This window comes from Triticum aestivum, chromosome 6A (assembly GCF_018294505.1).
Source record: "Triticum aestivum cultivar Chinese Spring chromosome 6A, IWGSC CS RefSeq v2.1, whole genome shotgun sequence".
Lineage (NCBI taxonomy): Eukaryota > Viridiplantae > Streptophyta > Magnoliopsida > Poales > Poaceae > Triticum > Triticum aestivum.
Window position 1 is genome coordinate 104,415,602 of NC_057809.1, and position 24,585 is coordinate 104,440,186.

The 24,585-nt window shown below is 45.0% G+C and overlaps 2 protein-coding genes and 1 long non-coding RNA gene across 4 annotated transcripts; 2 read left to right on the plus strand and 1 right to left on the minus strand.

Moving 5' to 3' along the window:
- Window positions 1-2,499: 2,499 nt before the first annotated feature.
- Window positions 2,500-3,564, plus strand: LOC123130398 (thiosulfate sulfurtransferase 16, chloroplastic). The gene is made up of 4 exons (XM_044550301.1): window positions 2,500-2,777; window positions 2,890-2,960; window positions 3,053-3,106; window positions 3,226-3,564. The coding sequence occupies exons 1-4, from the start codon at window positions 2,588-2,590 to the stop codon at window positions 3,316-3,318; spliced, it is 408 nt and encodes a 135-aa protein (XP_044406236.1). The 5' UTR covers window positions 2,500-2,587; the 3' UTR covers window positions 3,319-3,564.
- Window positions 3,565-10,139: 6,575 nt separating this feature from the next.
- On the plus strand, window positions 10,140-17,693 carry LOC123132330 (uncharacterized). Of its 2 annotated transcripts, none has more exons than XR_006464640.1 (4): window positions 10,140-10,490; window positions 14,413-14,608; window positions 15,150-17,049; window positions 17,346-17,693. It is a non-coding gene; the product is annotated as an uncharacterized lncRNA (long non-coding RNA). The 2 variants fall into 2 exon arrangements; XR_006464639.1 differs by lacking the exon at window positions 10,140-10,490 and adding an exon at window positions 12,721-13,008 and having other exon boundaries at window positions 15,144-17,049.
- On the minus strand, window positions 10,510-19,377 carry LOC123132328 (receptor-like protein 3). Its single transcript, XM_044552110.1, has 2 exons — window positions 17,975-19,377; window positions 10,510-12,935 (listed from the first exon to the last, which is right to left on the minus strand). The coding sequence occupies exons 1-2, from the start codon at window positions 19,375-19,377 to the stop codon at window positions 10,874-10,876; spliced, it is 3,465 nt and encodes a 1,154-aa protein (XP_044408045.1). The 3' UTR covers window positions 10,510-10,873.
- Between the last annotated feature and the right edge of the window lie 5,208 nt (window positions 19,378-24,585).

The window sequence follows — 24,585 nt, forward strand, 5'->3', positions numbered from 1 at the left end:
CGCCGATTGTACCGCCGGCTCGCCCTCAGGGGACGATTTTTATGTGTCCTGGAGGGCCAACGACTGGAGATGCTCTTAGAAATTTTTGCTGAAAGGTACCACTCTACGACTAATTTTCTTCGAAAACCACCAAGTATGACAGTTGCTCGATTCAACCAGTTTAAACCCGTCTATGATAGAGATGGCCCACATGTAAGCGCTGATGTGGCATAGTAGTCAAACTCTGTTAGATTGACCAGTAAGTTGGGCGTTATGACGTGCGGACCCACATGTCAGCATCAACGACAGAGGCCATTTCCTCGAGCATGTTGTATACATGACGGAGCACGAGCTGCCATGGCCCCTGTCGAAGGAGGAGAGGAAGGGCACCAAAGTGCGGACGGGCGTGAGCAGTCGCAACCGCGAGCAGAAGTGGTCGTGCACGGGCTAGTGGATGGTGAGCACGACGGTCTTGATGTGCGCGGTGGCCATGTCCTGTGTGTGGTGGCCATGTCCTTGGGCCGCGCCTCCGCGGCACCCAGCGACGGCATAGGGCTGACCGCAAGCCCGTTGAGGCGACCTCGACAGTGAGGTGGTGGACAAGGTTGGCGCCCAGGAGACGCCGGAGATGAAAGTCCGGGCGAAGCAAGCGGATCCCGCGAGCCACTGGTCGGTGCTGGCGCCGAGCTCGGCCTGGCCGCAGAACCAGGAGGGGAAAGTCGTGCCATCGTCGATGGCTGCGGGCAGGCGGTGTTGCACGGACAACACGGCGGTCGGGAGCTCGACGGCCGCACGGAGAAGAACGGCTGGAAGGTTGGCTGCGCGAAGGAGACGAGGCAGTAGCCGCCGCCATGGAAGTACACCAGCATCGGGAGCTTGCCACTTCCGCCACCGACGCCGGCCTATAGACACGGACGCGCCGTAGATGGGGAATTGAAGAAGGTAGAGTTGACATATGAGTCCCACATGTCAACAGTCAACATAGCGGTCAATCAAGCGGTGTTGACTACTCTGGCACGTCAGCACTTACGAGTGGGCCCAAGCAAAAAATTCTTAAGTGATCGTTTTTTCGGAAGGGGCGGTCGAATTATGGTAGCTTTTTGTTAAATACTTCATTCATGAGGAATATGAACATATGATAAACAGTTGTATTGAACACAGTTGAACTGATCAGAACTAATCTGCCACCAGGAACAGAGAACTTCCCATCCAGCCATCAAGATGCTTTCCCAAGTATTCAATCAGCGGGATCAATCAACAGAGTGTAATCTAGAGGCACAACCAGGGACCCCAAAGATATTCCAGTATCATCATAAGTTCATAACTTCACTTTTCAAGAAGTTATTTTTGAGCCTCAGCATAGTCTCAAACAAATAAAGGATTAGTTTCATATGGTCATTTGAGGCATATCTCGCAAAGTTCATGCAGAGTACATATGCAATTGGGTAAATATAATTACCAAGATAGAAGCTCCGTGTGATAAAATTGCCTCCCAGAACTCCACCACTCCACAGCCCCACTAAGGGACGCTTCATGGGGATCTAGAGACTATCTGGTGCACCGGTGGGCACCCGGCTCCAATTTGTACCTCCTAAAGTTCACATAGACACAATGTAAATCTATGTTCTGCGATGTTAGAAAATTCTAGTCCAAAATTAAAATATAACTCAAAAGCAAAACAAAAAATGAGTGTATCAGTGGTGATAGCCAAATCTGAAGCCCAACTTACATTCGGTACTATTTCATATCAAATTTGTCTATTCTATCCACCACATTTGCTATGAATTTTGACTAAATTTTTATTGTATGTTCGATACAAGTGTTATGTATGTCCTAATATTCCGTCACCTCTAAATAAGTCACACCACCGTGCATGGTCATGGCTTACCACCACCTCTTCACACTTGTCGTGGGCGTTTGCCGCGTTGTAGACCTAGTGGATGGCCGACAACCTCATGCGTCCGAGGAAATGGGCCTGCTCAAGAAGGTGACGTGTTGGAGATCAATGACAACCGCCTCCTAGGAGCACTATGTGTGGCGGTATAATGATATTCCGAACTGGGAGTAGCTTGGAGGGTTAAGTTTGTTGTGGTGCAGCTAGCCCACTAAATTTCAAGGTCTAGACCTGTCATGTATTTTTCCTGGATTCATTTCAAGTTTTTTTGGTGATGTCATCAATCTTCAGGATTTGCCTGCTCAGCCTGTAGAGGGTGCTATGTGCGCCTCTATGTTTGTATTGTGTTTTAAGAAAAAACAAACGATATTTGCAAGGAAAGGAATACATGAAAATTGCTTAATCAAAAGAAAAGTCAACTAATTCCATCCTTGCAACACATGCATGCATGTTGCTCTGCTGACAACTCAGGCTTGACAAAGCATCTTCAGCATTGCTCTATTTTCTTCTAATACACTTGTGGCCGTTGGTACTTAACTAAGCAATGACGACACATGAACTAAACTAAGCGGGGCGAAGACTTTCGCCACGAATATCCCGATCAATTCTGCCCTGGCCCTGCCAATGTGCAATATAAAGGAGGATAATGAGAAGGAAGCTCGTTAATTCGGCAGGGCAAGGTCATACTCATACACCATCTCCCAATCATCGTCAATGGCGTCTGCCGGAAAGGAGGAGCAGGTCAGTGCTACCCCAACCGTGGACGCTGGCCAAGCGCGAGCGCTCCTGAGCTCCGGCGGCGGAGGTCACGCGTATCTGGACGTCAGGCTGCCGGTGGACTTCGACAAGGACCATGCCGCCGGCGCCGTCAACGTACCCTACTACCTCGCCGTTACTCCCCAGGGTTAGCTGCTTGACCTGTCAATCCCTTGCCTTGATCAGCAAAATGTTTAACTTTCCTTTAGATCTATCGCTGATACTAGTGTTTTCCCATCCTCCTTTCTGATTATCTCAAGGGAAGGAGAAGAACCCGAAATTCGTGGAGGAAGTAGCTGCGCTCTATGGGAAGGAACATCACTTGGTCGTGGTAATTAATAAACTCGTGAACGTTTGATCATCTCCCTCGTGTACAGTAGCCACACTAGATGTGTGTTTTAATTTAATTTTGTGCCCTCGTAGGCTTGCCGCACTGGCGTGAGATCCAAGCTTGCGACCGCGGACCTCGTAAATGCGGTAATTAAGGCCTGCCCAACCCGGTCAATTCTCGCTCAATCTAGCTTGAACCGCCAAAACGTCTTATATTTAGTTTCAGAGGTAGTAATATCTTACTTGTGATCTGGGTGTACGTGCAGGGGTATGAGAACGCGAGGAGCCTGCAAGGTGGCTACGTTGCCTTCCTCCAGAGCGCAGCCGCGGATCAGCAGCCAGCACCTCAGCAGTTGTGAACTTGACTCATGCATGAATGCATGATCAAGCGGAATAAATTCGGAACTTCTTTACATGTGCCCACCATGTTTTCCTTTTTGAACTCTTCACCATGTTCATGATGATGTAAAGACACGGGAGTTGTGTGTACGAATGGGAATCTGTCACCATTTCAACGGGCCGGGGTTGGGGCATATATGTCTGCAGATTTGCGCTTGAGGATGTTTTTCACATTGTGTTTCCATTGATGATTGATTGTTGTCTCCCATCATGTTTTCTTTTTTTGAACACCATCTTATATTAATTAACCAACCACACAAGTACACTCATTCGATACAATATTCACTACATAGGGCGGTACATCATTTTCAAGAATACCATTTAATCTAGTGTCAAAGCTATACTTAGCGATTAAATAAGCCACCATATTGGCCGTACGGCTAATCTTTAACAATTGAAGATTGTTGATCAACTTCGAGATACTCAACGCTTTCATCTTCAAGTCACGCATAGCTGACCTATGTCATAGTCCCCCGATGCATGAGACGCTACCATAAAAGTGCAATCAGTCTATAAAATTATAGGATTATAAAGAGAAATACCTATGTAGAGACCGGCAATGCAAGCCCTAAGCTCCGCTTCCTCCACGCTTTGACAGGCACCAATGAAATCCCACGACGAAACAATAACTTCCCCTTCCTCGTCCCTGACTACCACCCCCACACTGGCTTCTCTAATGGACTCCATGAAGCTAGCATCAACATTAATCTTGAACCAACCTGCAGGAGGTGGGGACCAGCCACTACTCATGTCCAGAGAATTAGGAACTCCGCTAATCCGGCCCAACAGACCTTTTCCTTTATTATGAAAATCCACTGGCATCGGAGAATGATATGCACCAAAGGACGCCCAATAACTCTCCACAAAGCAAGTAGAAGCTGAAACTGATTCCTTTCCTTTACCAAAGATCAAATCATTTCTCAAATGTCAGGTCCTCTAGAATAAGAATATAATTTGGTCTCGCATTACGGGGATTACGGGGTTTAATTGACTCAGGAGAACAACAAACCAATCATACCTCGTATATCTGAAAACCTCCTCATCAGGTAGAGCCCGAATGTTCCTCATGGGCATGCGAAGTGCACGCGCCTTCGGGCACAAGACAAGCGCATGGAAGGTATTTTCATCCTTCATGCCACAAATAGAACATGTACTAACAAAGGCTTGATGATGCGCCACTCTATTAACCTGTACGGCCAAGCTATTGGAAGCAACCCTCCATGCAAAAATATGAATCTTCTGAGGAATGTTTGCCTTCCAAATAATATTCCAAATTTTCCTCTCCGTCCTGGATTGCCCCTCATCCTCTTTTTTATCCTTAAGGGTGAGCGCTAACTTGTACGCACTCCTAACTGAGAACAACCCTGACTTTTCATAATGCCAAGCAACATAATCTGCCTCCCCATTTGATTGGATCCGCAACCTCAAAATCTCATCCGCATCATAAGGGTAAAATAAATGCCTAACCAGCTCCTCATCCCATCTCCTTTCTCCACTCATGAACAATTCCTCAACCCATTTAACTCTAGTTCTATTCTTCTTAGCAGTGATTTTAAGTCCAGAGGCTCTAGGAAGCCAATTATCTCTCCAAATATGTATATTAGCCCCATCACACACTCTCCAAATAACTCCGGATTTAAGCAGCTTCAACCCATGCAGAATACCTTGCCATGTGAGAGAAGCCGACTGCAGGAAAGCTGTGTCTAAAATATGCCCCTGTGGATAATATTTTGCCTTGATCACTCTGGCACACAGAGATTCTGAATTCACCACCAGCCTCCATGCCTGCTTCGCTAAAAGAGCCTGATTAAATAATCTGAGATCTCGAAAACCCATACCACCCTCCGCTTTAGGCTTTGTCATCTTATCCCAAGCCAACCAGTGAGTCTTCCTTCTGTTTTCCTCATCCCCCACCAGAAATTCCTTATAATCTGAGACAATTCCTCGCACAGAGACGTCGGGAATTTAAAAATACCCATAGCATACACCGGAAGAGCTTGCAGAACAGATTTAATCAACGTTTCTTTCGCCCCACAAGAAGCATATTTCTCTATCCAGTCCGATAGTATTTTGAGAGCTTTGTCCTTAGTGGATTGAAATTTGCCCGCCTTCGTTCGACCTTGAGGCACCGGTAGACCAAGATATTTGTCCTCAAATCCTTCGGCGGTAATGCACAAAATTACCATAACAGCCACTTGAACTTCCATACTACATTTTTTACCAAACATGATAGAGCATTTATCTGGGCTCAACAATTGGCCAGTCCCTTTCTCATAGGTTGAAATGATATTTTTAAATGTCAACGCTTGATCAATGGCTCCCTTGAAAAATAATAGACAGTCATCTGCAAACAATAGATGTGAAATACCCGGCACTTGCCTGTTCACCTTGAATTCTAGCAGCGCTCCTCTATTACACGCATCCTGTAACAACACAGAGAGAGCCTTGGCCACGAACAAGAATAAATAAGAAGATAGAGGGTCTCCTTGCCTGATACCACATGAAGGCGTAAATGACTCCAAGAGTTGGCCGTTAAAGCAAAAAGAGAATTTCACCGAGGTAACACAGGCCATAATCCACTTTATCCATCCTCTCGCAAATCCGAGTGCACTCAACATACACTTCAGAAAATTCCAATCCACTCTATCATAAACCTTAGCTAGATCAAGTTTATACGCACAAAACTCACCCCACCCGTCCTTGAGAGTGCTTAAAGAGTGCATACATTCAAACGCAATAAGCGCATTATCAGATATCAGTCTCCCAGGAATAAAAGCACTTTGTGTTGGAGAGATCATACCGTCAAGGAGCGGCCTCAATCTGTTCACTAGGCACTTTCAGATAATTTTATAAATGACATTGCAGAGGCTGATAGGCCGAAATTCTTTGATCGATTGGGGGTTCTTTACCTTTGGTATAAGGACAATTACTGTATCATTAACACCTTCCAGCATCATACCTGTATCAAAGAACTTTTTAACTGCATGAATAATGTCCTCCTTCAACACTCCCCAATTGCGCTGAAAAAACCATGTTTTCGTTCAGCCTTTGGCCTGAATTGATTTGTTCCTTCAGTCTTTACTCTAAAAATTCAGAGTCTACTTCAGACTTTACTCTGAAAATTCAGAGTCCTCTCTAGTGGGATCATTTCTCCATAGCTTTATAGACAAAAAAAACTCTCATGATTTTCACTATCTTGTTCATCTTTTTCTTTTTTTGCGAAAGGATCTTGTTCATCTTTGATTCACAGGATTTGTTAAATACACAGAAATGAAGTGATATGTCATCTCCAATACTATTATAAGATGAATATATGCATTTGATTGTGTGTTGGTAAAAGCGTATGATTTTTCGCATGAGGTTGGACTGGATGATTTTTTTTCTACAAAAACTAGTACTGATAAATTATAAGAAAAATTACCAAAAAAAATATAAGGGAAAATTCCTTTTTTTAGAAACAGAAAAAATTCCTATGAATTGCAATCCCACGAATCAAATAACTCAAGTGAACAAAATTCTCCAGGATTTTCTTTACAATTCCTTGAATCAAAGAAGTGGGCTTCCCTTAAAAAAAGAAGTGGGCTTGCAAATCCTATCACGTGACCTATTTATCAAAATCACTAATTAAGGAGTACTCGTTGCAAAGAACACTCCACTTTCCTAGGTCGCGACAAGTGGCGCACATGCAGCGCGCCACTTGTCGCAACCTGAGAGTTTTCCCTTTTTCGTAGATCTATTTATTCAAAACGTTTTATCTTTTAAACCGTGCGTCCAAATCTCGAATCGTTTTCACCATTGGATTCCTCGTGTCGACATCTTCAAAACTAGACCCCGTGTTGATAGGTTTTGACGAACATTTTTTTACAAAAAAACGGACGAAAAAACCGGGCGAAAAAACCAAACCGGGAGCACGGGTTTATTCTTTTCCAAAAGAGGCACGCCCGTGCCTCTCACGAAATCACACCCGTGCCTCTCGTGGAAGCAAAACCATGACTCTCATGGAAGGAAAAAAAAACAGAAAACACGTTTTTTTTTTGTTTCCGAGAGGCACGGTCGTGACTCTCGCGAAAACACAATCGTGCCTCTCGCGGAAGCAAAACCGTGACTCTCGCGAAAGAGAAAAAAGAGAAAACGCTTATTTTTTTCCCTTTTTGAGAGGCGCGGCCGTGACTTTTGCGAAAGCACAACAGTGCATCTCGCGGAAGCAAAACCGTGACTCCCGTAAAAGAAAAAAAAACAGAAAACACATTTTGTTTTTCCCTTTCCGAGAGGCACGGCCGTGACTCTCGCGAAAGCATAATCGTGCCTCTCACGAAAACAAAACCGTGACTCTCGCGAAAGAAAAAAACAGAAAACACGTTTTTTTTTGTTTCCGAAAGGCACGGCCGTGACTCTCGCGGAAAAAAACCGTGACTTTCGCGAAAGGAAAAATAAGAAAACACGTTTTTTCGCGTAATTTTTTTTGATCAAAAAGCTAAGGAAGACCGGGGGAAAACCAAAACGTAAAAAAAAACCAAAAAGAAAACCGTTTAAAAAGCTGAAAACGCGTGCGGGAAAATAAAAAACAAAATCCGAAGGAAACATCCAGAGTGCGACATGTGGCAAATGGCTGAGAGCGCGGCAAGTGGCGCTGATCGTTGCGAGGCTCCCGAAGGAGCGCTCTTTAACTAGTTGATCTCCGAAATCACTAATTAAGGAGTACTCGTTGTAAGAACACTCCATTTTCCCAGGTCGCGACAAGTGGCGCACATGCAGCGCGCCATTTGTCGCAACCTGGGAGTTTTTCCTTTTTTCGTAGATTCGTTTATTCAGAACGCTTTATCTTTTAAACCGCGCGTCCAAATCTCGAACCGTTTTCACCATTGTATTCCTCGCGTCGAGATTTTCAAAACAAAATCCCATGTTGATAGGTTTTGATGAACTTTTTTTCACGAAAAAAACCAAACAAAAAAACAAGCGAAAAAACCGAACCGGGAGCATGGTTTTTCCCTTTCTGAAAGAGGCACACCCATGCCTCTCATGAAATCACCCCCGTGCCTCTCATGGAAGCAAAACTGTGACTCTCATGAAAGAAAAAAAAACAAAAAACACGTATTTTTTTCCTTTTCTGAGAGGCACGGCCGTGACTCTCGCGAAAGCACAAGCGTGCCTCTCGCGGAAGCAAAACCGTGACTCTCGCGAAAAAAAAAAAATAGAAAACACATTTTGTTTTTCCCTTTTCGAGAGGCACGACCGTGACTCTCACGAAAGCACAACCGTGCCTCTCGCGGAAGCAAAACCGTGACTCTCGCGAAAGAAAAATAAATAGAAAACGCGTTTATTTCTGTTTCCGAAAGGCACGGTCGTGACTCTCGCTAAAGCACAAGCGTGCCTCTCGCAGAAAAAAAACCGTAAGTTTTGCAAAAGGAAAAAAAAGAAAACGTGTTTTTTCGCGCAATTTTTTTTCCAATTTTTTTATTGAAAAGCTAAGGAAGACCGGGGAAAAACCAAAATGTCGAAAAAAACCGAAAAAAACTGTTTAAAAAGCCAAAAACGCGTGCGGAAAAATTAAAAAAAAACACGGATGGAATGTTCAAAGCGCGACACGTGGTGAATGACTGAGAGCGCGCCAAGTGGCGCTGATCGTTGCCAGGCTCCTGAAGGACGAAATCACTAATTAAGGAGTACTCGTTGCAAAGAACACTTCACTTTCCCAGGTCGCGACAAGTGGCGCACATTCAGCGCGCCACTTGTCATAACCTGGGAGTTTTCCCTTTTTTCGTGACCGTTTATTCAAAACATTTTATCTCTTAAACCGTGCGTCCATATCTCGAACCGTTTTCACCATTGGATTCCTCGCGTCGAGATCTTCAAAACTAGATCCCATGTTGATAGGTTTTGACGAACTTTTTTTTTCATAAAAAAACCGAATGAAAAAACGAACCGGGAGCACGTTTTTTTTCCCTTTCCGGAAGAGGCACGCCCGTGCCTCTCGTAAAATCACAACCGTGCCTCTCGTGGAAGCAAAACCATGACTCTCGTGTAAGGGAAAAAGAACAAAAAACACGTTTTTTTTTCGTTTTCGAGAGACACGGCCGTGACTCTCGCGAAAGCACAACCGTACCTCTCGTGAAAGCAAAACCGTGACTCTCGCGAAAGAAAAAAAACAGAAAATGCGTATTTTTTCTTTTCCGAGAGGCACGGCCGTGACTTTCGCGTAAGCACAACCGTGCCTCTCGCGGAAGCAAAACCGTGACTCTCACGAACGAAAAAAAAACAGAAAACACATTTTGTTTTTCCCTTTCCGAGAGGCACGGCCGTGACTCTGGCGAAAGAAAAACCATGACTCTCGCAAAAGAAAAAAATGTGTTTTTTTCGTTTCTGAGAGGCACGGCCGTGACTCTCGTTAAAGCACAACCGTGCCTTTTGCGGAAGAAAAACCGTGACTTTCACGGAAGGAAAAAAAACACATTTTTTCATGAAAAAAATTTCAATTTTTTTATCAAAAAGCTAAGAAAGACCGAGGAAAAACCAAAACGTAAAAAAACTCAAAAAAACTGTTTAAATAGCCGAAAACGCGTGCGGAAAAATAAAAAAAAATCCGAAAGGAGCGTCTAGAACGCGACACGTGGCGAATGACTGAAAGCACGCCAAATGGCACTGATCGTTACGAGGCTCCCGAAGGAGTGCTCGTTAACTACTTGCTCCCCCGAAGGAACGCTCGTTGACTAGTTGCTCCGGTTGCTCTCCCTATTTATCCTCTCAGATTTGGGCCATTGAGAAAATCCGAGCCCAACCTGTTTTCTCTCGAGGGGATTGGACCGGCAGGAGCAGGCTCCAGCCCATATGCCACATTCCGATCGGTGGCGCTGCTCCGCCGCCCAGCGCCTCTCCGCGCAGTCCGGCGGCCGCATCGCCTCTCGGCCTCCGCGAAAGCTATCCAAGACACGGCGAGAAGCAGCCATTCTCGTGTTCATCTCCCAGTTCACCACTCCCGCGTAGAACGGCAACTCGCAAACCCTAGCGAATCTCCCGATCTGCAGCCACCCGGCACGTGCCGGCGGCCGGAATTGAACAGCGATTCGGGAATCTTACGAACCGGCGGTTGGCGGCCGGTGCTAGCGCATATGTTTCGACAATCTACGACTCGGAGGTAATCCGCCCAATATTTATCCCTTTTTTTTGTATTTGTAAAACTTGGGTTAGAGGAATTTCATCAGCGTTCTTGCTTAAACTTGATATTTGATCATGCCAACTTTGTCAGTAGTTGTTTTTTGGAGGACCAATTTGTTATATATGCAGCCATCGGCGGACCTCACATGTCAGTGACACAAAGGGGGGCTTATGATCAAAGGCACACGAACTGGGGGGGTTATCATCAATTATTATTCATCAGCAAGCAAACAACATACAACTTTAAAAGATTCTACTAATATATTAGTACGACGCGGTTGAGGTGGATACAAAGATGTGAACAACTAAGGCATGTTCACCTCTATCTTTTGCATACTAGACCATATTGCAGTTGAACTGGGCTTACCCAAAATATCTGAATAATATTAACTGGTCATATAGCACCCCTACCCCAAAGAAAAGACCAAACGATATCGCAAAGATGACCTTCATGCTGTATTCTCTTGCAGAGATGATGTACATGGGAGCTTCTTCAGCCGAACTGCAATCCCTAATAAGCAGAGAGCCGCACAGCTTCGGGTTCCCGTCAAAACTAGAAGTTGGAAACGTGCTCAGCTGGCCTGTTGTTGGAATAGGTCCTCCTAGGTCGTTGTTAGACATGTTGAACTCAGAAAGGAAGTGAAGGGTCTCAAATGCCGCAGGAATTTCACCAGTCAGATGGTTATTAGACAAATCTAGGATCTGCAGGTTCGTCAGGTTGCAGACTGATTGTGGTATCTCTCCATAAAAGTTGTTGAAACTCAAGTCCAGGCAAAGGAGTGCTTTCAGATGACCAATCTCTTGGGGGATTGTACCGGTGAGTTTATTCTTACCGAGTTTCAGCACTTTTGGCCAATCACTGCCCATGCGGTACTGAAATGATGGGTACACATAAAAAATTGGTAGATCAACGAGGTTTGGGTCCAAATATATGGCAGCATTGTCTGATTTTAGCATTGGCATCTCCATCAAGGTGATTGGGATTGTCCCAGTAAGGCTGTTGTTTGATACATCCAGACTGAAGAGGTAATTTAGTGAGTTGATCCAGCTTGGCATCGTTCCAGTGAGTCGATTACTGTGTAATTGTAGTATCTTCAAATTTGTGAGCTTTGATAACCAAATAGGTATCCTTCCAGTCAACGAACACCAGTCCATGGTAAGAAGTTGAAGATTCTGAAAACCATCAATGGTTTCATCTTGTGGCATGGCCTCATTCATGAAGTTTGTGCCAATAACCAGGGCGCTGATATTCCTGCAGCTCTTAAGGGCATGCAAAGCTTTTGTGATATTTGTAAAGGAGTTTCTACTAATTGATAGGAAGGACAGGTGCTTCAGATTGCCAATTCTTGATGAGATTTCACCATGGAAATGGTTCTCCGACTGCCGCAGTGCTGTCAAATTGCTGCATGAGTAAATGCTTTCTGGAATTATACCACCGAGATTGTTCCTCAGGAGATCTAAACTTTTTAGATTCTGTAGGGCAGCGAAGTTTACCTTCCCCAGATCTCCACTGAAGTTGTTGAACTTCAGATCAATGATTTTGAGATTTGTACAGTTGCCCAGTGTTGATGGCAGCTCCCCAGACATGTCATTGCTACCCAAATGCAGCTCCTCCAGCCTCTTGAGCAGACCTATCGACTGTGGAATCTTGCCACTGAAGTGATTCCCTCCAAGGTCAAGAGTAGCTAGATTACTGAGTTTGACTATATGTGCTCCATCAAGTTCTCCATGTAAACCATTGTTGGGGAAGGAGAGGTACTCCAGCGAGGTAGCGCGGAAGGTATCAACAGGGAGAATCCCACTTAGGTTGTTGTTGCCAGCCTTGAGCACTTTGAGCTTGGAACAATTACCCAACGTGTTTGGTATGTCACCACTCAATTGGTTGTAACAGAGATCAAGCAAAGCTAAATATGGCGACCCAAGGCAGAGAGAAGGCGGTATGTTCCCAGTGAAGCTGTTATTGCTGGCGTTGAGCGCGATCAGACTGTTCATCACCTTCCATCTGGCTGATGGAAATTGCGAGCTGAACTGGTTGCTTGAGATGTTGAGTACCTGCAGAGGCCGGTCGGTGGTAACCAAGGACGGAAACTCGGGCAGCGGTCCCTTGAGCCGGCTGAAGCTGACATCGAGGACGATGATGCTTCCAGAGAACACGAGCTCCGCTGGTAGACCACCGGAGAATGAGTTGTGCGAGAGGTTAACACGCAGCAGGCTGGTGAGGTTGGCGAGGAACGGTGAGATGGGCCCTTCAAGTCCTTTAGACTCCAGGGAGACCCCAGTGACGGCCCCATCTCCATTGCAGGAGATGCCTTCCCACTCGCAGCAGTCTGTGCCGCTGTTGTGCCAGGACGTGGCGATGCCACCATCACGCGACAGTCCAGCAATGAACTGGAGGAGATTGCGCTTCTCCTGTTCGGTGCATGCAGTGGCGGGAGAGGCTAAGAGGAGCAGCAGGAACAGCTGCAGCACGACCGGATGAACGGTGAATGAGCACATTGGTTAGTGTTTCTCCCCCCTTCTTGTTTTGCTGTTGCTTGAAGAATGCATGCAGTGCTGGTACTAGCTATCATCTAGCAGTGGATTTATTTGCGCATCAGAGCGACTGAACACCATTCATGAGATTCCATATTTCTTGTCATGGGTGCACCTCAGTGCACGGGGCCACGATCGGTCGGTACACTAAAAGACAGTGACACTAGCATAGGAAAGCAACATCTGTGCCTACCCATTATAGCTATAATAAAACCATGTAAACTAGTTTATATAGCTATCACTTAGTTATGGATGGATTAGTAGCTACTGATTAGTCCAAAAATTTCAAGTAGCAAGAAATCAATCTATTTATTTCACTGCCCCAAGTTTCATGTTAAGTGTAAATGCCTGAAGAGAGTAAGGTTAAGTACTAGTTTAGTCATCTTGCCTGACCTATTCATTGCATTGCTGCTCAAGAGTGCATATTGTCCAGGGCCCGGGGGTGGTGGTCTCCTCTACAGACTTACTACCGCATGTTTATGGCATGAGCTAGTGAGGCCCTAGGTGGTATGAACCTAGTTTTTGGCCCAGGGGGTACGAACCTACATTTGTCCCAGGTGGTACCAACCTAAATTTGGAAACGTGATTCATGTATGGGAGGTATTCTGCTCGATAATTATTATGTGATGTCATTTTCCGCCTGCTGTATGAATTAATACCCAACATTTCAGTTTGAAAACTGCTTTATGGTTGTGTTTTTTCTCATGCTTCATGTTACTAGTTTCCCAGAAATCTTATTTACTCATTTCCTTGGGAGAGGTCCTAGAACAAAAGCAGAATCAAAGGCACATATGCATCATCCATTAATGTATATATTTCAGATGCACAAAGAGTGCCTATGGATTATTCATCTGTTCTTTTGTGGGAAAGAAGCTTTGAGCTTCAACTCCCTATGTCTGTTTTTCCTCTTGCCATTTCCCTTTTTGGACACACACACAGAAACAAAAAAAAAACAGCATGTAGATGTCTGCACATGAGATAGACATTCCTGCTTTCACTACTCGGGCAGCTCGAGTTCACCTGTTCAACAACTGTTCTTGATCAAGTCCTTTTTAGGACATTGTAATGACAATTCCTTTTTTTAAATTTGCTTCATGCACTGCCAACCTCTCTTGCTAGCTAATTCTTTTCAGGCAGCTAATTTGGCCTCAGATGCAGTTTGCAGCAATATTGTTGCCATGTTTTTCCATTATTATTTCTGTACATACACAATTTTTGTTGCCAAAGCTGCTCCTCTTCATTGTTTTGATTGATTTGTGCCAATATTTTCCCTACCAGCCAAAATTTCGGCAAGGGACGGTGAGACGCACCCTTCAAGTCTTCTAAATGCCAGGGAGACTTAAGTGACAGACCTGTCTTCTTCATTACAGGCGATGCCTTCCCACTCGTAGCAGGCCGTGCTGTTGTTACGCCACGACATGGCGAGGCCGCCATCTCACGACAGCCCAGAAAGGAAACGGAGGAGGCTGCGCTTCTCCTGCTCAGTGCATGCGGTGGCGGGAGAGGCAAAGAAGAGCAGCAGGAACAACTGCAGCACTACCGGAGGAACAGTGAATGAATGCATTGGTTGGTACCCCCCCCCCCCCCCCCCCCCTTGCCCCTTTTTGTTTTGCTTTTGCTTGAACAATGCATGCAGTGCTGGTGCTAGTTATCATCTAGTAGTGGATTTATTTGCAAATTTGACCTACTGAACACCACTCATAAGATTCCCTATTTCATGTTGTGGGCACACCTTAGGGCCCTGGGCCACGGTTGGTCGATACACAAGACAGCGACACTAGCATAGGAAAGCAACATCCATGCCTATCAATTAGCTGCAGTAAAAGGCTATAAAATAGTTTATAAATCTGTCATTTAGTTATGGATGGATTAAATAGTTACCGATTAGTCCAAAAATTTCAAGTAGCAAGAAGCCAATCTATTATCTCGCTGCCCCAAGGTTCATGTCTAAGTGTAATATAGCTGAAGAACATATTGGAAGGTTAATTACTAGCTTGCTCATCTTTCCCGGCCTATTCATGGCATTGCTCCTCAATAATACATAGATATAGGTGGTGGTCTTTGGTTACAGACTTACAGCACTAGTTTTGTTTACCTCAAGTGACAGGCTGGCATTTGGTAGGCAGGCCCAAAGGGGGCACCAACCTACTAAGGCTGCGTTCGGTCCGGAGGAAAACTCAAAGGAATCTGATCCTGTGCTATTTTCTACCTTTGGTGCGTTCGGAGTGAAGGAAAAATGAGCAGTAAAACTTTGGAATGTCTCGATTCCTGTGTGATTCCTACAGATTTCACGGGAAAAGAAACATCCAGTCAGACCTCTTGTTTATCGCGGTTGGCCGAGGCAACACACTGGTTCTGACGTCTAATCCAATAAAATATTCATTATATGGCATGGAGTGTGAGAGAGTCAAGTCTGCAGCCAAATAAAAAACACCCAAGGTACGGGTCACAACTGAGGTGATGTGCAGCTTCTTTTGATCACCGCCGAACGGTTCACTCCTGACTATTTCTCTGTTTAAAATTCCTCAGTTTCATATGTGCTTGTTTTCCCTATTCCTTTACATTTTTTTGTTCCCATGTTTTCTGATCCTGCAAACCGAACAGAGCCTAATGGTTGTATTTTTCCCATGGTTCATGTCTATGGTGGATATTCTACTCATAATTATTATGTGGGGTCATTTCCCACCAGCTCTTTGACTCTTTGTAGCTGATGAAACATATCCATGATTTCAGTTTGAAAAATTCCTTAATGGTTATTTTTTCTGACTTGTAGCTAATGAATAAATATCCATGATTTCAGCTTGAAAAACCGCTTCATGGTTTTGTTTTTCTCATGCTTCCTGTCAGTTCCTCAGAAATCATATTAATGTCATTTCCTTTGGGAGAAGTCCTGGAACAAAAGCAGAATTAAAGGTACATATCACATATGCATCATCCATCAATGTAATATTTCAGTGGGCTAGACCACTGGAGGCTGGTGGTGTTGCCACAGTGATCTGCGGATGGCGTTGGCCGTTGGATGGGCCATTTTCGTTGTCTTGTGGGGGCTGAAGAGCCACAGCTTTGTTTCCCTTGAGAGTGTCTTCTCTCTCTGATGTTGGTCTATGCATGACGGCCTAGGCATCTACGCGACGGGCAGTGCCTCACAGTGGTAATACTGCGGCGAAGTCAAAATCCTCGGGTCATGATCACGACCTTGTAAAGCACGGTAATTGCGATGCTAATATATATGGGCTTTTTTTGTGATTGTAATATGTTTGATTGAATAGGTTGACATGTTAAATAGAGTGCAAAATCAAAGGAAATTGATTTGGGATCACGGCCTCCGTGGAGCCCGTATTTTTCTTTTTACAAAAACCATATTTGATTTAAAAAAAATCTGAAAAAATACACATGAACCTAGGGATATATATTACATCTCTGTAAACTTTCATGATGAAAGACGTCCTGTTTTTTTTTTATACAGCTCACACCAAAACGTATTTGAGCATGAAACTTTACAAGAATGTACTCCCTTTGTAAACTAATATAAGATTTTCATGTGTATTTGTTTTCAGAATTTTTTAAAATTTAAAATATGATTTTCGAAATTTTAAGGAACAGGGCTCTATGAAGCTCGGGAGCAAGAAATCCACTCGCAAAATCACATGCTTTTACAGTTCTCTTTTATATCAACGGTATCAATGTTAACATGTGAAAAAAGTGATATTGAGGGTCAGAGAGTGAGAGTGTCAACAGAATTCTATTTTCTCATATATCAGTTATGGTAGCCAAACGTGCTTTGCACGTACTCATACCTAGTCGATGTGAAGACAATGGCGTCTTCTGGGGATCTTGCATCCATTGAATCTTCCAAACTCTGGCTATTTCATTCTATATGAAAAATCCGGTAAGCCATGTTCCATATGGATAAGATATGGAGAAATTGAAAAAAAGGAGCTATGGGTAAAAAGGGAAAAGTGCTTATTTGCAGAAAGCAACAGGATCCAGAAACATGATACGTCAAGGTACATACTGACCAAACTACTTTACATGTTGAATCTTTCAGAAACATGCATTTGGGAACAACATGTGCATACAGCTTGGTTTGCCAGCAAGATTCAACCAATACATTATTAAGACCCATTGCACATAAATACAAAGATGTGAACATATCTGGATACTGGATCAGATTACAGTAAAGTGGGCTTAGCCGCCTAGCCAAAATATTTAAATAATACTAACTGGTCATATAGCACTGCTACCCAAAAGAACACACAAAATGCAATCACAAAGATGACCTTATCGATGTATTCTTTTGCAGATGTGATGTAGATGGGGGCTGCTTCAACCGAACCACAATGGTTAATAAGCACAGAGCCGCACAGCTTTGGGTTCCCACCAAAACTAGAATTTTGAAATGTGCTCAGCTGGCCTCTTGTTGGAATAGGTCCTTCTAGGTTATTGTTTGATATGTTGAATTGCGAAAGGAAGTGAAGGTTCTCCAATGCTGCAGGGATTGCACCCGTCAGATGATTATTAGACAGATCTAGCCTCTGCAGGTTTGTGAGATTGCAGATCGATTGTGGGATCTCTCCATAAAAGTTGTTGGAACTCAAGTTCATGTAAAGGAGGGCTTTCAGCTGACCGATCTCTCGTGGGATCATGCCTGTGAAATTATTTTTACCGAGATTCAGCTCTTTGGCCGAAGCACTGCCTATATGATATTGAAGTTGTGTCGGAGCCACACCATAAATAAGTAGACCAAGGTCAATGAGGCTTGGGTCCAAATACATGCCAGTCTTATCTGATTTTAATAGTGGCATCTGCATCAAGGTGACTGGTATTTCTCCAGTGAGACTGTTGTTAGATACGTCCAGACGAAAGAGGTGGTTTAGGGAGTTGATCCAGCTTGGCATTGGTCCAGTGAGTTGATTATTAGATAATAGTAGTATCTTCAGACTTGTGAGCTTTGACAACCAAGCAGGTATCCTTCCAGTCAAGGAACACTGGCACATGGAGAGAAACTGAAGATTCTGAAAACCGTCAATGATTTCATCTTGTGGCATGGCCTCATTCATGAAGTTTCTGCCAATAAGCAGGATGCTGATGTTCCTACAGCTCTCAAGGGCATGCAAAGTTTTTGTGATGTTCGTGAAAGAGTTTCTAACAAGTGACAGGAAGGACAAGTGCTTCAGATTGCCTATTCTCAGTGAGATCTCACCATGGAAATGGTTGCCCGACAACCGCAGAGCAGTCAAATTGCTGCATGAGTAAATGCTTTCTGGAACTATCCCATTGAGATTATTCTTAATGAGATCTAAACTTTTTAGATTCTGTAGGGTGGCGAAGTTTACCTTGCCTAGGTCTCCACTGAAGTCATTGAGCTTCAGATCAATGGTTTTGAGATTTTTGCAGTTGCTCAGAGTTGATGGCAGCTCCCCAGACATGTTATTGTTACCCAAATGGAGCTCCTCCAGCCTTGTGAGCTGACCTATGGACTCTGGAATTTTGCCACTGATGTGGTTCCCTCCAAGGTCAAGAGTACGAATATTACTGCGTCTGACTATGTGTGCTCCATCAAGTTCTCCTTGTAAACCATTGTTGGGGAAGGAGAGGTACTCTAGCGAGGCAGCGTGGAAGATTTCAACAGGGAGAGTCCCACTGAGGTTGTTATGGCCCACCTTGAGCACTTTGAGCTTGGAGCAATCACCTAGTGCAGTGGGAATATTGCCACTCAATTGGTTATAACAGAGGTCAAGCAATACCAAATATGGCGAGCCAAGGCAGAGAGAAGACGGTATGTTCCCGGTGAAGCTGTTATTGCTGGCGTTGAGTGCAATCAGATTTTTCATCACCTTCCATGTGGCTGATGGAAATTTTGAGCTGAACTGGTTGCTTGAGATGTTGAGTACCTGCAGAGGCCGGTTGGTGGTAACCAAGTACGGCAGGTCGGGCAGCGGTCCGTTGAGCTGGTTGAAGCTGACGTCAAGGATGATGATGCTTCCGGAGGACATGAGCTCTGGCAAAAGGCCACCAGAGAAGGGGTTGTACGAGAGATTGACATGTAGCAGGCTGGTGAGGTTGGCCAGGGATGGCGAGATGCACCCTTCAAGTCCTTTAGATCCCAGGGATACCTCAGTAACGGCCTCATCTTCATTGCAGACGACGCCTTCCCACTTGCAGCAGTTCGTGCTGTTGTCGCGCCATGACGTGGCGAGGCCACCATCTCGCGATAGCCCGGCTAGGAACCGGAGCAGATTATGCTTCTCCTGCTCGGTGCATGCGGTGGCGGGAGAGGCCAAGATGTGCAGCACCACGAACAGCACAACTGGAGGAACGGTGAAGGAAGGCATTGGCCGGTGTTTGTTCTCCTCCTTGTTTTTCTGTTGCTTGAAGAATGCACACGGTGCTGGTACTAGCTATCATTTAACAGGGGCTTTTATTTGCACATCAGAGCTACTGAACACCATTCATAAGATTCCTTATTTCATGTCATGGGTGCAGCTTAGCGTCCTGGGCCACGGTCGGTTGGTGCACAAATGCAATCAATCAGGTATCTCCTCGCCCCTAAGTTTGAAGTTATGTTTACGTGGTTGAAGAATATATTTGAGAGTGATGTTAATTACACCAGGGGTGATACGGGCGGAACCCTAAAACTGCCGCTAGGGTCTCCCCTTCGCCGCTGCGGGAGGATGCAGCCGAGCTAAGCCCATGGCGCGGATGGCGGAGGCGGCGTTCCTTTCCTTGTGGCGCAATGGGCGATCCCTGCTCCGAGATGATGGCTTGGCTTGCTCAGGGGCGGCGGCGTTGCCGGCTGTGCTCCAAGACCAGGGAGTGTGGAGCGACACAAGGCGTGTCGGCTCCAGATCTGGTGGCTGGGTGTGTCCAGGACTCTGTCCCTGGCCGGCGTAGATGTTTAGTTCTCCAGACTAAAGTCTTGCTGGATGCCGGTGCTGACAACACCTTCCAAGGAGTTCTGACACCTCTCCCTTCCTCGATGTCTTGTCTCCCAGTGAAAACCAAGATCCGCCTTGCCAGCTCGACGATGGCGATGCCTTTGGCATTGTTACTTTGGTGAATCGTCATTTTGGAGACTTGACCTCTTGGAGGGAGCACGTTTGTGGTGTCGTGGCTGGAGCCATCGGTAGTGCGGCGTCTGTGATGTTGTGTTCGTCTGGGACCGGCGGTGGTCGGCAATTGGAGCACTCCTGACTTGCGGATGCCGTCGGGCGAGTACGATTGGTCGTCCTCTTGGGATTGGAGCGGCACTTGTCCGGTTCTCTTTAGACATGCCTTCTCTCACCAGCGTCAACGAGGTTGTCGAACATGCTTGTGGCAGGCACGACCGATGCGACAGATTGGAATGCTCTTTGAGGATGTTGTGGCTAAGTCAAAATCGTCGGGTCATGAGCGCGACTAATGATGTATGATGATGTCGCGTTCGTCGGCAATGTGCTTTCTGTCTGTGTTGTGTTCTCAGGCCTTTTTTCATTCTCGTATATGTTGTGGTACTTTAGACCTAGTTTAGCTAGGTGTGGTGTGCCTTTGCGCAGGTTTTCACCCGATTTTCCTCAAATAAACCGAGCACTTTCAGCCACCGGCTTCTTCTGCAATGGAGTCTTAGCAGTTCTCCTGCTAACTTTTCATAAAAAATGTTACTAGTTTTGCTCATCATGACCAACCTATTTATTGCGTTGCTGCCCAATAGTACATATAGCTATATAGCTGGTGGCCTTCGATTACACTAATAGTGCTGTTTATGGCATAAGCTAGTAGTGGTAGGCTGGCATTGATAGCCTGGCTAGTTTTGGGCCCGCTGAGTCTTAGAGGGAATTTGCTCACCCTACTGTTGGTATACATGGGTATGATATGTATGGACCGTACCCAAATATACTAGTGCTCCTGGGATGGATTTCTTCTGATAAATAGTGCAGAATGGTACCATTTACACCACCTGATTTGCTTCCCATACTTTAATGCAGTGGCGAGTTAGATTCTGGAAATCAGAGTCAAATGGTCAATCAGAGAGGTGCATCATGTTTAGTCTTAAAATTTCGAATTATTTCATGGTTGTTTCTTGCATGATGGGAACTTTTTCAGTTTGGTGTCTTCTTTGCAAATCATGCTTCAGCCTGATAGTGTTCTGGTTTTCCTTCGTGCTCGCAGCTCACTGTTGGTACTACTCTCCTCTCAATCTATGCTTCAGCCTGGTAGTGTTCCGGTTTTCCTTCGTGCTCACAACTCACTGTTAGTATGTATAGTTCTTGTTACCATACTTAAATTTCTCTATTTTGCTATCACTTTAGGTACCGCTTTCATTTCTCAATTTGGTGAGATGTAAAGTAGCGGTTTTAATTGATCTTCAACACTGAAATTATTAACCCCGTTTACGATTATAAATGCTTTACTTTTGATATCTTCATGTGAAATCATTTTTTTCATTGCCAGATTCTGTTTACTTGTTTTTCTTGTCATAAATAAGGGAAGTCTTTTTCTATTCGCTACCTCTATATATTAGCTCATAAATTTCTCTTTTATATCAGAGTGAAGAAAAAGAAGCAATTTTCTCCACCATCGATTATCTAAGTCCATTACAAAACTGAGGGTATGTCTAGCCAAAGAGTCTCGATAAGCATAATTGATCTAAGAGTACACCTAATCCAAAGAACACGCCAAATGCAATGGCAAACATGACATTGTAGCCTTTTCCATGGAGCCTTTAGGCACTTCTACTGAATGGCACTTGTGAATATGCATAGAGGCACATAGCTTCGGGTTTCCATCGAAGCTCGTGCTCGGAAAGGTATCAAACTGGCCTCCATGTGGAACAGACCCTTCCAGGTCACTATTGGAAATGTGGAATCTAGAAAGGAAGTGTAGATTATTCAGTGCACCTAGAATTGTACCAGTGAGATGATTGTTTGACAGATCTAGCACCTCCAGGTTTGTGAGATTAGAGATCGTTCGTGGGATCTCTCCAGACAATCTGTTGAAGCCCAAGATGAGCGACACAAGTGTCTTTAACTGTCCAATCTCTGGGGGTATCACACCTGTTAAGTTGTTGCCTAACTTAGAGTGTAATATCGAGGTAAGGACCGCTGTAAGTAGGCAGCTCAGAGCCCTTTGGGTCTAAACTTGTCGTGATTGTATCTGATCTTAGCACTGGCATCTCCATGAAGCCTGCTGGGATCTCCCCCTGAGGCCGTTGTTTGATAGGTCTATGTAGAATAGGAAGTTTAAGGTGCTGATTCCAGCTGGAATACTCATTATTAAACAAGAATAACATCTCCAGATCTCTGAGATTTGATATCCATAGAGGGATCTTCCCAAACAACCGGCAATCTTCCATGCCGAGAACCTTAAGATTCTCAAAACCATCAATTGCTTTATCCCCTGGTATTTCCTCATTTCTGAAGTTGCTCCCAATAAGCAAGGTGGTGAGATTACTAGAACCAACGAGGATCTGAAGTGCACTCTTAATATTTGTGAAATCAGGTGATAGGATGGTTAGTGACTTCAGGTGACGCGCTCTGGACAAGAGCTGGCCATGTAACTTGTTGAAAGATAGCTGTAACACAGTCAGTTTGTTGCACAAGTAGATACTCTCTGGGATTTTGCCAGTGAAGTTGTCATTTGGAGACTCAAAGTCCTGCAATACTGAGTTGTCACATAGGAAGTGGATACTTCCTGAACTCAATCATGCTGCAATCTGGATATGGCCTGCATTACAAACAAATGTCCCACTCTGGATAAAGAATCTGCTGCGCCATTCTCCACTCCCTTCTTGTATACAACAACAACAACAACAACAAAGCCTTTAGTCCCAAACAAGTTGGGGTAGGCTAGAGGTGAAACCCATAAGATATCGCAACCAACTCATGGCTCTGGCACATGGATAGCAAGCTTCCACGCACCCCTGTCCATAGCTAGCTCTTTGGTGATACTCCAATCCTTCAGGTCTCTCTTAACGGACTCCTCCCATGTCAAATTCGGTCTACCCCGCCCTCTCTTGACATTCTCCGCACGCTTTAGCCATCCACTATGCACCGGAGCTTCTGGAGGCCTGCGCTGAATATGCCCAAACCATCTCAGACGATGTTGGACAAGCTTCTCTTCAATTGGTGCTACCCCAACTCTATCTCCACTCCCTTCTTGTAAATGATCTGAAATTGCAAACCCACCAGTTTGGACATTGCTTTGCGTTGCAGATCAGTTTTCGGTGTTTGGTCTTCCAAATTACAGAGACTTCTATGGTCTGTCAGGATTTGAAAAGGGCCACATTGCAAATATTGGAGCCACTTATCCACAGCCATGATCACTGCCAGAAATTCCTTTTCGTAGATCGAAAGCTTGCTGTTAAGGATTCCCAAAGCCTTACTCATATATGCAATGGGATGGCTATTCTGCATCAACACTGCACCCACCCCTGTGTCGCAAGCGTCTGCTTCGACAGTAATTACGGGCACAGTGAGATCAGGTAAAGCTAAGACAGCGGTTTGCAGCATAGCTTGTTTCAAAGCAAGAAACGCTTGTGTTGCTTGTTCATTCCAGTAAAATCCCTTCTTAGTAAGGAGTTGTGACAGGGGCTTCGAGATCAGTCCATAATGTTTCACAAATTTGTGATTATAACATGCAGCAGGGGCTGGTGTCTCTTCTGACAGCTCCAAAGCAACAACTGCGTCATCTGACAGTACTTCGCCAAATTCTCCCCCCTCGATGGTAAGCAACTGGCCTGATCTCTTACACTGATGTTCCTTTGAGTATTTATCACCACATTTGAAACAGAGACCATTGGCATGTCAGATATCTCTTAATTGACATTCTTTGTTAAAATCGTCATCGCCTTGACGACGAGGCCATTCAGTGTGTGCCACTGCCGGCGCGATTGTCGCTCCTGCAACGCTTGGTGGATGTTTTGTAGTTGCTGGTGGTCGACTGCGAGGACGCTGATGTTCTGCCTCTTCTTCCTGAATTTTTGCCAAAGCCGCAGCTCGAGTAACACTAGTTGGAGCTTGCAGTCTAAGAGGACTTCGGATTTCATCCCTCAAGCCAAACACAAACTGAGTAACAAACCAATGAGTGCTCATCGCAGGATCTACAGAGAGAGCAAATGGTACATACACTCCTCAAACCGAGCCCTGTAGTCTGTGACTTAACGCAGTTTGTTTTAACTGAAGACTTTGGTCATCTGACCACATATTCAGTCCTGACCAAATACAGTCACCAGTGCTCCCATGAACTCGTCCCAATTGGCACGCCCATGCAGACGCTTGTATGCTTGGAACCAAAGCGCTGCCAACCCATCCAAGGATGTATAGTGTCGTCGTGCTTACGCAGTGATGTTCCGGCACGCACGATACATCTAACATCTTGAAACATGTCAGGCATTGATCTATCCACAGGAGAGGGGTCACACCATGAAATTGAGGGAAATCATGTTGTGGCTGCCGCAGATGATACTCCTCATGCTCGATTGTGGTGTGGCAGGTGGGGCTTTCCTCCAGCTCATGAGGCGAGGAAGGAGCGGTGTGGTAGCCTGCCGGTTGCTGCTGCGAGATATG